General features: G+C 29.1%; 1 protein-coding gene across 1 annotated transcript in view; it reads left to right on the forward strand.

Moving 5' to 3' along the window:
- The first annotated feature begins 5,730 nt into the window (after positions 1 to 5,730).
- LOC148279007 (limbic system-associated membrane protein-like) overlaps positions 5,731 to 15,796 on the forward strand; it is an 82,372-nt gene continuing 72,306 nt past the window's right edge. The window contains exons 1-2 of the mRNA XM_088230577.1: positions 5,731 to 6,048; positions 11,492 to 11,658. Coding sequence (XP_088086703.1) covers positions 5,982 to 6,048; positions 11,492 to 11,658 — 234 coding nt within the window. The 5' untranslated portion in view covers positions 5,731 to 5,981. The remainder of the gene's footprint in view (positions 6,049 to 11,491; positions 11,659 to 15,796) is intronic.

Raw genomic sequence — 15,796 nt, forward strand, 5'->3', positions numbered from 1 at the left:
TATAATTAAAACATTTAAATGTTTTAAACTCCATTGACAAACTCCAATTAAAAATTATGGTAAAACAGCGTGACATCCACACTTTTTCCAGAATTAATGAATACAATTATGCGCACCCAGAAACACAACACAATTTCCAAAACACGAGTTTGTTCTAAAAGGTAATGGATTTAAAATTAAATTTTCTGCGTTTTTCGTACGTAATGTCATCCCAGTATCGCATACGTGATAATGGCTGAACCTATTACACGCCTACTAGAACCTTTTATATTACGGTGTGTATATAACTGCCTTATACACAAAGTCACCCTTGATATTTTGCTTACGAGCATTATTGGTTTCGGTAGCTAAAAGCACCTGAGCTGTTTTTTTGCGTAATTTACAATGTTTTACGAAAAAAATGCGTAAAATATAAATTTCAGTTTCTTACAGTGGCGAATTTCTCGATTTAATAAAAGATTTAAAAAAGTTCCAAATATTCTTACATTATTTTTGACTGAAAACCAATTTTCTCTTAAGCCACGGAAAAAGTTAGAAACCTCAAAATCAATTATTTATTGATCAATAAATAAATAAAAAAAATATGCCCTTATTGGTCCTTTAAAGTAATATTATTTTAATTAACAAATTACAACAGGGATGGCGTATACCCTAAAGAAGGGAAATATAAAAAGTTGAAATATCTTTTCCCATTATGTTTAATTCTTGGAATTTCTAAAACAACACTTTTTTAAGTATGGATATTTTACTCACTCAATAGCGTATTGGTAAGGATTTATTTGATTTTGAGGAACAACCGGACCTTGGGCTTTTTAACAATTAGCATTTGAGAGGTTTAACGTGTTCTTGGGAATAATAATGCGTTGTTATTTAAATTATTCGTTTCGTTACTGGCGTTAGTGAATTGCAAACCTACATTTTGTTATTACCTGTTTTATACCTAGACTAACCAGATTTGTGAACCATTCAAGCTTAATACAAGTGACTGTTTAACTAAGTAGTGTCACGCGACTTAAATGTATGGAGAAGTGACTGATGTTTGAAACCTAAAAAAAGAAAAAAATAACCTCAATTATTTTATTTTTTAATTTTATTTAATATTTACATACAATATAAATATTTTTTTTTTACAGGACTCACCAAGCCAATTGATATGGCTTATCGGTAAAAATACTTTGCATTTAATCATATGATAACACTACATAGTTGTATAATAATAATTACTACTAACTTAAATATAAGGAGCAAAAAAAGTACATATAGCTTATGTTTTCAAAAAGTATTTTAAAAAATGTAAAAAAAAGCAAAAAATAAGTAAATGATATGATCAAATAAATACAAAACTGGAGTACCAAAATTTAAAACAGAAGTATGTACATATTTAAAAGGCACAAAACATTTTATTAAAAACAATATTTCTATATATTTCGGTGGTCAGATGGCAGAAGGGACCATCTGTATTTTTGTCTATGTTTTAGTTTTAAAAATTTTCAATTAATATTTCAGTAAATACACACAGCTAAAAAATGAAAAAATCAGCGTCATTTAGAATGGTAATTTACTATTAAAAAGCAATACTAAAATATATTAATTTGTGGATTCAAGTCTTGAAATTGAGACGTATTTCAGCTCTCCTGAACATTTTTGAAAATTACAGATGGTCCCTGCTGCCATCTGACTACCGATCTATACCCGTTTATACTCACATGCATATCCATACATACATATATACACATATATACACATACATACATATGAACATACATATACACACATAAATATCCATTAGAATATTACATAATTATACATTTTGTTTTATGTGTATCTATATATATACAAATATTAAATTTTATCAACACCTGATCAGCCAGTCTATTATTTTGCCCTGGTCACTTTTAGTAGTGCCATTTCCAAGATTGTTTGGTAACAAATTGAACATAACTGAAACCACGTATTTCAAAGTTCTTTTACCATATTTGTTGCTTGCCTTTGGAATCACTTAACCTTCATTTTGTGTGAATTTTGTGTAATAACCATGTTCCAATAAGTTTTTGAATTTATCAATTTATCTTTGTTTCAAAATGATTAAAAAACAGTTATTAATTTTATGGTGTAAATTTGGGGATCATCAAAAAGTTTTCCTCCCAAATCTGCTGTTTACTATGTGTTGAGAGATTTCATTAAGATGTTCGCCATATTTATTCGTCCTGCAAGGGAATATCGAACGAAAACATCTTTGCAAATTACTATTGGAAAAGTAAAAAAAGACAAGCTAGCAATAATATACAGGAAAAATTAAATAAAAATACTTTTCGTAAAAAATCTGGATAATATATCGTCACTTAAGCGGCAGTATGATCTATCTCATTTTTTGCACTTTACAGAAAAGACAAAAAACTAAATAAAATATACGTCATGTTGTCTAGAAAATTTTGATAAGTCATGTTAATATGAAACGATTTTTGGCGTCTCTAGTAAGAGTTGGTCAAAACTGAGTATGCAGGTCGATTCAGAAGGCTACGAAGTTTTTAACATACTTATCTTAATCTGGTAAAAACATGAGATTGCTCATGTTGCCACTTAAGCGACGATATACTTCCTGAAAAAAAATAGTATTCAAAATGTATAACGCGTTACACTCTAAAACCTTACGTGGGAGGAAACTTTGGAAAGCATGTTTGTAATAAACAGGAAAATATCTGAAAATCGCATTTTTTGTTCTTGTAACATTCAAAAAGTGAAATTTCAACAATCAGTGTAATCATAAATATTTTATTGAAGTTTTGTGGACATGAGATATCCGTTATAATAATTATTATTAAGGTGATTGCATATCCTATCATTATAGGCACGAAATTGGCAAAGTATACTCTAGGCATATCCTCTGGCATAAAATAAAGTATTTAAATATTTTCAAAATATGTTTGAAAAAAAAAAAGTAATGATAACTAAAGGCAATATTTTACTTATTTATATATTTCATACGTTAACATTAATTATCACACCTAAATATGGGCAAAAACGCTAAAAATATATCTTAGCTGTAGGCAAGGTTAAAAGCTTTAGAAGTGCGTTCACTTTTTAACTTTTTTAACGTATTTATTTAAAAAAAGCTGTACAAATAAAATTTAAACACCTAGTTATACCTTAAGTTATTAACAATATATGTACAAAAAAAATTTCAAACACAAAATATTGTTTTAAAATCCAGACGCTTTCCGATGGCACTCTCTTTACCTATATGTATGTTACAAAATGTTTTTCAAAACGCCTATAATACGAATAACGTTATAATAAAATAAAAATAAAAAGTTTTTTTTTTCTGTCATTTAATTTAACATAGTTAATATCCGTTTATTTTGCCGCACGCGATATACGTATAAATTTATATCTAGTGAATCGAGTGATTAATATTATTTTATGTCAAACGCTAACTTGTGTTTAAAAATGTAGTCTGCGACAAACATTGAAGCCGCACGGACGTTGCATCGCATGAGATATTGTAGATCTACCTACCTACGAAAAACGTGTTTTTGTGAATCATATAAACTACCCAACACACGTGTGCTCACTAGCCTCTCCTCAATAAGCACACATATTCCACTACGCTTTAAGTAAACCAAATTTTATTGACATAAATTTGTTCCAACAGAGAAGGAAAACGTTTTTGAGAAAGGAGTATGGAAGTCAAGGTATTTACAGGGCTGATAACCTGTCATTGGTTGGTTTAAGTGGCCATTTTATACACTTAGTAGGTAAAATGCTTTATCTGGATAAATCTCACCCATATAACAAAGGTTTCAGGTATTTTAATTGACAAAAGTCAACAGATAGAAAAGTTGAGAAAATGTGAATGCTTAAACATAGGCAGAATGATGTTTATTACACAATGCATAAAATGGACAATTTAATCATCCAAAAAATGGTCATAAGCTCTATAAATGCCTATACTTCAAAATTCCCTTCTCAAGAATGTTTTCCCTCTCTAATGCAAAAAAAAAATGTAGACAAATTACTTACTTATATGTTTTGTTATATGTAGTAATTTTAATTATGTTACTTAGTTAACTATATGTTTTATGAAAATATCATTTTCGTCACACTCAAAGTGTGTGATATTATCTTGATCTTTAAGAATATAGGATATTAATAAGTAATATATTTACATCTTTGAATTCAACGATTTCATATGACCAAATTTATAAAAAATAACGTGAAAACTTAAAAATAATATCCCATACTACCTGTTCTTTATAGTAAGCATCAGAACCGGGGTAAAATCTATTCAGGTGGTTCTTGTTATATACGGGATTAGGCTTTCACTTTTCATACTCAGATAAAATTGTTCGCCTTTCCTACTGTCAGAACGGATCCGTTTCATATAAAAGCACCTGCCATCGACTTCGAAAGTTTTTCATATTTCTACCGAGATCATAATATTTTAGACTTATAAAAGGTTTTCCCTTTTGTCAGAAAATACAAATCATGGAAAAACAACGTGAAAAATTGAGTAATATTTCAATTTATCTGCACTTATTGGAATTTTCTTTTATGTTTATCATAACGTATGCCTTATTTTTCATTCCTCAGTTTTTATAAAATAACTGAAAATCCAATAAATTTTATATCTTATGTAAATGATAGACGGTTATAATGTTCATCCTGCAGTAAAATAATATCATTGTTTATTACTATAACAGTCTTGGTTCAATTTATTTTTTTTTCATTAAAATTAATGATCAAATGAAAAAGTACTGTAATATGATTGTGTTTTTTCTTTTCTTAAATATTTTTTTGTTATTCAAATGGAAAAAGCATTGTTAAATTAATTTGAACTTTGAGATGTTAATAGAAAGGTACCATGAAAAATAACCATACTTAAAAAATATTATTATGTTTCATTTTTATGATTTTATCGCAATCGCAACGTTTAGCATACTCGTAAATATGAAAACGTGTACCTTATAGTTTAAAATAACATTATTTTGTTAATTATTTTAAAAATAAAAATTACTCAAAGAAGAGAGGAGGGCTCTCCTGAAACTTTAGTCCTAAATAAACGTGCAACACTTATAACAAAGAGTTTATTTATATGATAATTTATCTTGCAGCGTTTCAGAGTGAATGCCGATTCATTAATAATTGATTAGATTCGATTAATAACTATGCACGACTCGTGAAAATAATACAACAAAGATTATTTAATATTGAGGTTTTTTTATTAATTAAAATATAATAATTTTACCATGTAACTAACAATCAATGTTTTTTGATTAAAGTACATTTTTGATAAAGCTTAATAAGAACTTTGAGTGGTATTTCAATATTTTTTTTTAATAACGAAATATTTTCATATCTTTGATAATATTTATTCAATGGGTTGAAAATAAAAATAATAATATTAAATGTCCTTATTTTAGTTTCGCATTCAATTGGATTTACGAAAACGTTTGAAATAAGAAAATATTTTTCTAATCAACTGAGATCACAGAAAACCAAATTGATCAGTAAAATACACAAAAGAAAATTATTTTTGCTTGTCCAGTCAAAGAAGTGGATCATTCTTGAAAATGTTTCCGTTCTATAATTAATTCTAAAGATGCTTTCCCCTAAAGCAAATATTATGGTGTTTATAATTTTGTTTTTAGTCTTTGAAAGAGTTTTCTCAATTCAATAAATAATATATTGTATTTATTTGTTTCAGATTGAAAAAACATCTGGACCCCGGATAAAAGCAAAAAATCCCTGGCCATAAAAGGAAATTGCGATAAAATTAATTTAAGCCGGTTCAATTGATGGAACTCTTTGATCATGGTTGTGTCAAGGCGAGATAAAAAAATTTATAAATTATGTCGTCTGATTTTTGGTGACATTTCTTTTTTAATTTCATGAAAGTTCGATGTACTCGTACCAAGAAGGTATTTCGATGAATTTGTACCAAGAGCTGGAACTTGGTAGAAGTTGGTGACCAATTGGTCGGCATGGGGGCGGTTTTGCTGCTGTTGCTGTGCCTACCAACGGTTCTTCTTTCATCACCAAAACATTCAGGTAATTATATAAAATAAACTAGTTTGTATCAAATCGTGTTCAAATGTAAAAGATTTAAAGTAGTATTATCTAATTTAAACTTTTATTTCTACATTGTTACACTGTAAAAATGAGTTTATTGCATTTTTTTATCTTTGAGATATTATTTATTTATTTATTATGGAAATCGTACAATCTTTTTGACAAAATCAAGACACAAAAAACAATTTAAAAAAGGAGAAAAAAAAAAATAATTTATAGCGTATTTTGGAAACGGAAACAAGTTTGGAATTGCCAATAGACTAATTAAACATTGTTGGATACTGAATCCTGTAAAATCTCATGATTTGACATTTTTTTACATTAAATTGGAGTTTATTTGTTGAACGCCACGAAAATAGTTTATTTAGGTTGTGTTGGATAGAAATACAATCATCAAAAGTCTAAATTACTCTGAAAATTTTCATGTCGTCAGCAAACAATAAAACTTCAAAACAAAATTTATTTTATGTATCTTTTTTGGGTGATACCGTGTATGTTGGATTTGATCCGACGTTTCGGCTACCATTGCAGGAGCCATCTTCAGGGAAAACTGTGTGTTTTATAGAGAAATGTATGTGTTTAAGTACTAGTAATTTGTACCGTGTCACAGTCAGCAGTAGGCACATTTCTTGTTTTGTAGGAAAGAATAATTATGTTTATGTACTAGTAATTTGTACTGTGTCGCAGCCGGCAGTAGGCACATTTCTATTCGTTTTTGTCATATGTAGTGCTGGGAACCATGTTGAATTTAATTTAAGCCCGTCGTCTTTGTTTATATTATTTGGATGTCTGTGTATTTGTGTGTCTGCGACACAGTACAAATTACTAGTACATAAACATAATTATTCTTTCCTACAAAACAAGAAATGTGCCTACTGCTGACTGTGACACGGTACAAATTACTAGTACTTAAACACATACATTTCTCTATAAAACACACAGTTTTCCCTGAAGATGGCTCCTGCAATGGTAGCCGAAACGTCGGATCAAATCCAACATACACGGTATCACCCAAAAAAGATACATAATATTGATAACAGTGACCGTGAAAACCTTCGCACCTATTTAAAATTTATTTTATTTTATTATGGTTTAAAATAAAATACATTTATTATAGTTCTATCAAAAATATCGTTGATAAATATATTTAAAAGTATCGGACCCAAATGGGATCCTTGCGGGACTCTACTAGTCGCCTCAACGTAACTGGATGTGGTGTCACAAATTTTTACTGCGAATGATCTACCAGTTAAGTGACTCCGGAACCATTTTAAAATTGATCCACAGAAACCCAACTTGGATAACTTATCGATCATGATTCTATGGTTCATCTTATCAAACGCTTTAGAGAAATCTGTAAACACTGAATCCACTTGTTTACGTAAATTAAAAGAGTTCAAAATAACATTTAAATATATTACAAGATTAGTTAATGTTGATCCTAAAGGCATAAAACCACGTTGATTTGGAATTATTATTTGATTGAAAATTGAAGTCACTTTTTGCAAAATTATTTTTTCGAAGAGATTTGGTATTGCAGATTTTATACAAATCGGTATATAATTTGTGACATCACATTTATCCACACTCTTATGTATAGGTGGTAAGAAACCAGACTTCTAATATTAAAGAAAAATTCCCTCACATAGCGACTAATTATAGATTATATTAAACAAAGGATATGTAAGGAAGTCAACACACTTTTTCAACGGTATTGAAGGTATTTTGTCCGGACCTACACATTGAAACTAGTTTTTGAATACTTTTGTTTTTGTATTCCCTTTCTTATATTTATTTTTCATCTTATAATTGCGATATCCTGTACTTATTATTTTTTTAAAAAATCAAATTATTGTTCTTAAAATAAAACACATTTCGCTCGTTAAATTTAAGTAGTAATTTTTATTATACAAATATTGTAATCATATGTTTTAAAGTAAAGGATCTTCACTGAAAAGAAACATGAATTGACTTGGTGAGTTTTGTTATCACAAATATATAAAGAATCAAATAAATAAAAATATATACTCGTAAATTTATAAATTATACGTTAACAACAAAATAAAAAAAACATAAAAATAATTGTTGGTTTTCTCTTATTTTTAACAAAAAAATGCTTATTTAGGGTCACTAGGTATCTATCTGTTGACAAACAGGTTTTCTTAGGACCGAGTTTTTTCTTTTTTTTTTTTTCTTCTTTTTACACGTGGAGTGATACAAAATGACTTAACACGATTATGTTTTTGTTTTGGCTTTGTATTTAGTAATACATAAAAAAAACTATAATTGGTCTATAATTTTGGTTTATTAAAAACGTTGTATTTTAGTTCGTTTGTATATTCTGAACGAATTCTTTCATTCATTTATTTCAAATGAAATCCTTATATTCAGGATACAATTATTATAAAAAAATAAATCATGTGCATTCACGTGCAATAAACTCAAAATTTATATTTTTTAATAAATATCATACATTTCATAAGAATAACATGAAGAAAATAAATAAACAAGATAAAATCAGAGTAGGTAGGTAAGTACGGGGATATTAAATAAATATATATATATATATTTATTTATACTTCATCAATGAGTACAATGAAATTTTATTATGACAATACTTTTTATTTGAATAAATTTTCATTACCTTTCTCGTATGAACAACATTTGAAATATATTTTACAATGTTGATTTTGTATTTTATTTTTAAGAGGGAGTTTCTTTTGACAAGGTCGGAATTTACGAGAAAATGTTAAAGATTTATTTAATCCGCATTTATAGTCGTATATAAATGCCGCCTTTACTTTTTCATTTTTAAATTGTAATAAAAAAATTATGAATAAAGAAATCACTCGTCTTTTCTTTCTTTAATAAAAAAATAATATAGTGAAGCTATTTTTTTAAAACATAATCCTAAAATTCATTAGAGTTGTTTTGAGATGCCTAATTTATAAGCAACGCGAAAAAAACATTATTTAATAATCATTATTTGCGATAACTATCTGCAAGAAAATATGTATTCAGTATCCTATATGAAATCATTTCCACAGCCCCGTGGTGTAGAGGCTAAGATGTTTGCTTCATGCATTGAGGATTCTGAGTTTGACTCCAAGTGGGATCACGAAAGTTTAACCTGATTTTTCCTCAATCAGGATTGTTCTATACTGTAATTTATTACTAAAACTAGGCCGCCTGGCCTTTGTAGTGCGAAAAAAAAATCATTTTTATTTTCAGGAAATCTATACGACACTTAAGCACTCAGATACTAACATATGTAGTGTATTATTTAAACCTTAATATTTTTATGTTATTTTAGTTTTATTCAACATAGTTCAGTAAGTATAAGATTTTTAATAAATACAAGTTTATGAAACGTAGTTTTTTTTTGTACAACAAATATAGTTAAAACAATTTAAGAATCACTAAGTATAAAAAATAACCAAAAACAATACCTTAATCATCAAATAAGTCTGGTTAGGTCATATGATAAGGTGTCACAGCGTAAATAAATTCCTATAACTGTCTCCTATTCTCTCGCCAACTTTAATCCTGTCCCTTTCTCACCTGTATAAAGTTCCAAGAACTATTTAATTTATTATTTTGTCACTTGGGGTCAGTGCCTGCTTGAAACTTAACCAACATATAAGTTAACCACCAAATCGATTTCGGTAAAAAAAAATAGGTAATTATAAACTTACACTAAATTTACATGATAAAGAAAATACCATCAGTGTAGAGTTTTACCGCTGTTTTCCAGAGGAACGAAAATCTACAAAAGGTCAGTCCATCTCAATTTCTTTTCCTAATCCAATTTTGCGCTGTGACAAAACAAAATTTATATACCTAATGTCGAGAACCAGCTTGCGCATCACCATACTCTATAATATTTTATTTATTTATTTTACTATTCAATAAAAAAAAAAATCTTAAGTTTTAATACATATTTATGTACAATTTTGAATTATCTTTATTATATTTTTATTCGCAGTCTTTTTCCAAAATAGATAAAATCTTTTTTAATTTAGGAAGATTAAGTGCAGATTTTTATTTATCTTACTTAAATAATGGATTTGGTTCAAAAACTATGACAATATTTTAATTATGTTGAAATCTTTATGGACAAATAATGGATTCAGTGTTTTTTGGAGTGTTTCATTATTTATAAATCGTGGAGTAATTACTACAACAACATAGGTTCACGTCAAAGTCAGGATTTTTTAGTTTACCAGTAAAAAACATTTTTGTATCTTCTTTCATGAAGCCGTTCATTCAAATCCTCATTATATGGCTTTCATGAATCACAACTAGCCTATTTGTTGTATTTATGGAGGAACATACAAATATGTGTTTTTAGTGGGTAACTCAAAAATGCTGATTTTGAAGTTAACTTGTTGTACAATTTACCTCACGAAATGACAACCGAGATAGAAAAACTTAGTTGAGAAGGGAATATGGATATTGAGCATTTTCAGAAATCTCACTTTAACCATTGTAATCGACCTCAAAATATTTTGTGCATCTACTTTTCTGCCTATGTTTGGTTACTTGATTTCTTAAATTATTCCATTTGATTATTTTTGTGTATTAAAAGAGGATTTAATTTATATGTGCTAGATTTTACAACAATATTTCATCTGCTCAGTTTAATTTTAATTACTGTTTTTAGTTTGGGTAAACTAACTCAAATCGAACCTAGTTATGCAGAAAATAGCAACAATACAATTTTGAAAAAATTGAATATTGGTGTAATCGGGTTCAAGAAAGTCAATTCTATGATCCATTAATCAGACCAAAAGAAATGTAATAATCACCTTCTGAAAATATCGTGATTTCGAAATGTCGCAAATACGAATGTTACCTCATACATTCAGAGGTTGTATGAGTTATAAGATCTAGTTATTTCCTGAAAAATTCATATTTCTGATTGTGATGTAAACCAGACTGTAAAAATCACAAAAAATTATATAAAACACAACTAAATTATTTTATTGATTGACAAATAAATAAGTGATCCTGTACAACTAAGTACTATTATTTAAATATAAAATGAGATGATTAATACATAATGATACAACTCAACATGGGTTGGCTGTTTTCTGCAAAATGCACATATTAGATTGTGTGGTCAGCCATACCTTAAAAATCATTAAAACTGATCAAATACACTATTCAGTTATTGTTTTGTATTAGGAAAACATAAAAGTGTGTGAATTATTCATAATTTCTCACAGTAAAAAGCATTTGTACTGTTTTGGAGATTTGATTATTCACTTTTTTCCCAAAAGTGATATTATCCCAGCGTTGTTTTTCTATAACTGGCTTTTTTCTGTACAACTACGTTTAATTGATACTACCTGTGTAGGGTCGTAGGGTGAACATTTTAGGTTCGACTTCCTCATTTTCTGTGTTGAAATGTTATTTATAGATGGGCGTAACAAGGACAAAGCGTGGAGGTATGAATGGCATAGCAATCACAAAGGGTACAATAAGCTCGACAGACCCTTGGAAAATAATACCTTGACCAACGTGACTATACAACTTGGGACCACAGCCTTTCTGCATTGTCCAGTGAGGCACTCCAGCGATAGAGGGGTAAGAAAAAATATGTTCAATTTATTTTTTATGAGTGTCATAAATCAATCAATTTCACAAGGCAACGTGCTCAAATTTCTTATGATTTCCCAGCATGTCAAAACGTCATGTCATTTTTTCGTTTTTACATTTCGCTAAACAAATTACACTTAGAAAATAAATTTTGGAAATCTAGGTATTTGCAGGGCTTATGGCGTATACATTCACCATGTTTTCTATGTTTTAACATCCGTATTTCTTCTATTCTTTAACCTGTTGATTTGAATGAAGTGAAAAAGCAGAAACATTTGTTGTCATGAAAGATTAATCTGAATTATTTCACATACAAGGCAACGCCTGAAAACAATTTTTCAATTTTTGTACTTCTTGGACCAGTCGTTTTTACGTCGGCACTAGCAACACTTAACACTTTCACACCAGGTGCCAGATATCTGCCAACGCCGCAAAGCAACACGTCACTAACAACTATAAAACTAAATTCAAATTCTCTTCGCCCGACACTGATTGCGGTTACTTTGACACGACGTTATCAACTTTGAACATTTTATGTAAATTAAATTCACTTCCTGAGGTTAGATTTAGCCAAAATTGTTTACATTTATTTTTAAGTATATTAACTCTATACAGTCGATTTAGTTTAAAGTAAAACGCCAGATAAATTTGCAAGTAAACTATTTTATTTAATACACGTAACCTCGTAACAAAACTTTCGGTTGGTCGAAATTCCATACTAGTAATGTTGACACGAAGACAGTTTAGCTACAGATTTATTAAGAATTGATACAAAGTTGGCGGCCTCCTTGGTGTAGGGGTGAAGACGCTTGACTTACGCACGGAAGTTTCTGGGTTTGATTCCTGGTGGGAATTCTGAATTGGAAAATTGAATGTGATTTTTCTCAAGCCTGGATTTTCTGTGCTGTTGTTCACTACTGTTATTGGGCCTCCGGCCTGTTGTGGTGCAAAAAAATAAATTAAGAATAAAATAATATTCTTAAAGGTTAATTAACTAATTATTTAGTTAGTTCGGAATGCTATTTATTTTACATTTTTTTCCAACCAACCTGTAACCTTAGCTTTCCTAGTTAACAGAGTTATCTCCGATACAGAAATATTTTATTTTTTTTACATTTTAAAAATAATAAGGGTCTATGAATTACTGTCGAGAAAAAAAAAATTTTTTCTGCTACTTATTAGCAGCATAAAAAACATTTTGAATTTTGAATTCTGGTGAAAACGGTCATTGCATTGGTCACACCGTCACTATACATTTTAATTTTGAACTTTGTTTGTAACTGTTTAATTTTTTATAAAACATCGTCATGAATCTTGACAAGACAATTATCAATGTCAAACATGTCGCGTTTTTCGAAGGGCATATTTTTTTATAATTTCTCCACAATATCCATATTGATGTAGACAATATTTTTTTCCGAATCCACTTGATTTATTTTCATCAGTATTTGTACGTTATTTGTGATATTTCCCTATTGCCTATTTGTTAAATCGAATTTTCATATATTAGTCGACTACCATATTTTAAATGAAATATTTATAGAAGTAAACGACAAGTGATGTTCAAATTCACCAATTTGAATTAACAATGTCCGGTTTCATTTCTTTCGTGACATCTTTGAGCCCGATATCTTTATTATAAATTTGAATATTTGGTATACAATCAGTAAGGAGCAGAATTATTTTTGCGGAGGTTACTCAAAATTCTAAACTTAAGACCCGCGTTAAATTTGAATGAACTTACAGAGTTTTACAAAAAACGAAACGGATAGATAACAATTTTAATTTCTACGTACAATGAAAACTGACCAAGTCAGAATCGTTTTTTTTTTACAAATCAAGATTGAAGTTTTTAAACAGACACGAACTCAAAGTGTTTTTATTTAGTACGCTTTTGATTACACGTTTCCTTTGCTTTTTTCGTACAAAACATTAGCATCGCATTGTGGTAGTATGAAATATTTTGATTTTGTTAAAATTTCATTGGCAGATGTTCATAAACTGACTTGATCAATATACTACTATCAATTTTGTAAAAAACTTTGGCATAAAAGTAGACTTTTTATTTTTCAGTTGAAGGTACCGTTCAGCATTAAAACTTGGTTAAAAATCAAAAAAATTCCTGATTTAACTTTTTATTGCCATTTTGAGTGGTGTATAGAATAATGCTTAATGCGCGTAATATGTATATTTGTTTATAGATTTACAAGTATTTATTAAATTATGTTACTTAATATTAGTTTAAAATCTCTTACCGACTTTTTAACGTCTCGAAACCAGTATAGATAAAAAATACGGTAAAGTGGTTATAAGTTAAAATAATAATATATGAACTGAAATTTATAAAAATATATGTTTTTCTTATAATTAAACCACTAACTTTGTGGTTGTTTATTATAATATAAATAAACTTTTCTTCTAACCACATTTTATTTACTGACCAGTTTTGAATGTACACAAGCTTATATTTAATCAAGGTTAAATTTACAAATGGCATGGAAAGACATGGCATGACCAAATCCAACAAATACTTAAAGATGGACATGTCAAAAATCGGAATAATCGGCGCGCATGCATGAGAAGATGTATGAATGTAGAGGAAGCGAGATATGTATGCAAAGATAGAGTGTTGTGGCGTTCTATCCTCTCTGCCTACCCCTACGGGGAAATGGCGTGATGGTTTGTTTGTTTTGTTTTGTTTAATTTACAAATGATCATCATACTTGATGTTGACACTGTTCACTAAATATCAAACCTAAAATAAAGGTAAAACACCTCCAACCTTTACAAGAACAACATGACAAAAATGATAATTAGCTTACTTTGTTCAAATTAAAAATTTTGTAGACATGGTTGAAAAGTACTAGATTTATTTGTAAAGTAAACCTTTGTTATTGTCATAAGTTTATATTTTGTAGCTTCGAAACCGGTTGGAAAAAAATAAAATAAGTGGTTAAAAACAATGTTTTTATATTTCAACTTTTTCGAGCCTGAAGGTGAAAAAAACCGCAAGTTCCTAAAGGGGGTACCAGAAATACCCCAGTTTAAATGCTATGAATACAACTTTAAGTCTAGTTTTCTACAATTTATGCAATTTCTGCAATTTCTGCGATTTCTGCAATCTTTGCCATTTCTGCAATTCATATTTTTTTTTACAAAATACTGTCTCGAAAAGATTCTTTATGACATTATGATACTTTCACCATGACGCGTTGGTCAACACTGATTTAATTGTCGCGTCCCTCGTTAGCGTTGAGGTACTGTGGGGAATCGGGAGAGGAATGCATGAAACATGTAAAACACGAAATCTGTTTTTTTTGTGGTTATGGCTGGAATAACTCCACTAAACAGCAAAAAGCGCATATGCAAACTGACAAACAAAGCAAATAAGGTTTGCTGTTTTCACGGGGGAAAGTAAAGATAAATGCAAATCTTATTGGAAGAATTCACAAAATTAACAAAAAAAAATTGTAAGATTATTCTATTTGAGGATCACAAGATACCCCATTTAGGCCCGGAAGGGTTATATAAATTATTTTCTTCAATTATTGAAAGGCATAATACAATACAAGGAAATATATGAGAACTTTTTTTTTTAGAAATATATGAGAACTTATTTATTACCGTGGTAAGAAGTCACTCACATAACATATTAATTTTTAATAATATCGATAGTTCAAGCTGTGAGTTAAAATTGTTTTTCCAACCCAAAAGATACGTGCGAACCTAGTTAAATTACGTATTAGAAAAACAAAGTGATGGTAATACATGCATTGACATCCAAAGTACCCATCTTGGTGCCTGGATAAGCAATTTGACTGTGGTTTTACTCTTTTGCTTATTACCTCATCGTGCCTGCGCTGGTAAAACCCATATGTGAATTCCGCCAAAAGGGTTTTATAGGCCTTAAATTTAAATTAACTGTTTAGAAATGGCTGCACGCATTCCATTTCGGTGAAATAACAGAATTTTCTGTCAAATATTTCAAGCTAATGTGACAATAATTTGGTTGATCTAAACAAATTAACTCCCAGGATTACTATATCGTGATTTTGGGCCAACCCTTAAAGCTCACTTTATATAAATTAATCTAACTAATTAAATAATTCAAATTTAGCCTTCGTAA

The sequence above is a fragment of the Micrasema longulum genome, unplaced genomic scaffold, assembly GCF_059751315.1.
Source record: "Micrasema longulum isolate JH-2025_06_02 unplaced genomic scaffold, ASM5975131v1 h1tg000786l, whole genome shotgun sequence".
Lineage (NCBI taxonomy): Eukaryota > Metazoa > Arthropoda > Insecta > Trichoptera > Brachycentridae > Micrasema > Micrasema longulum.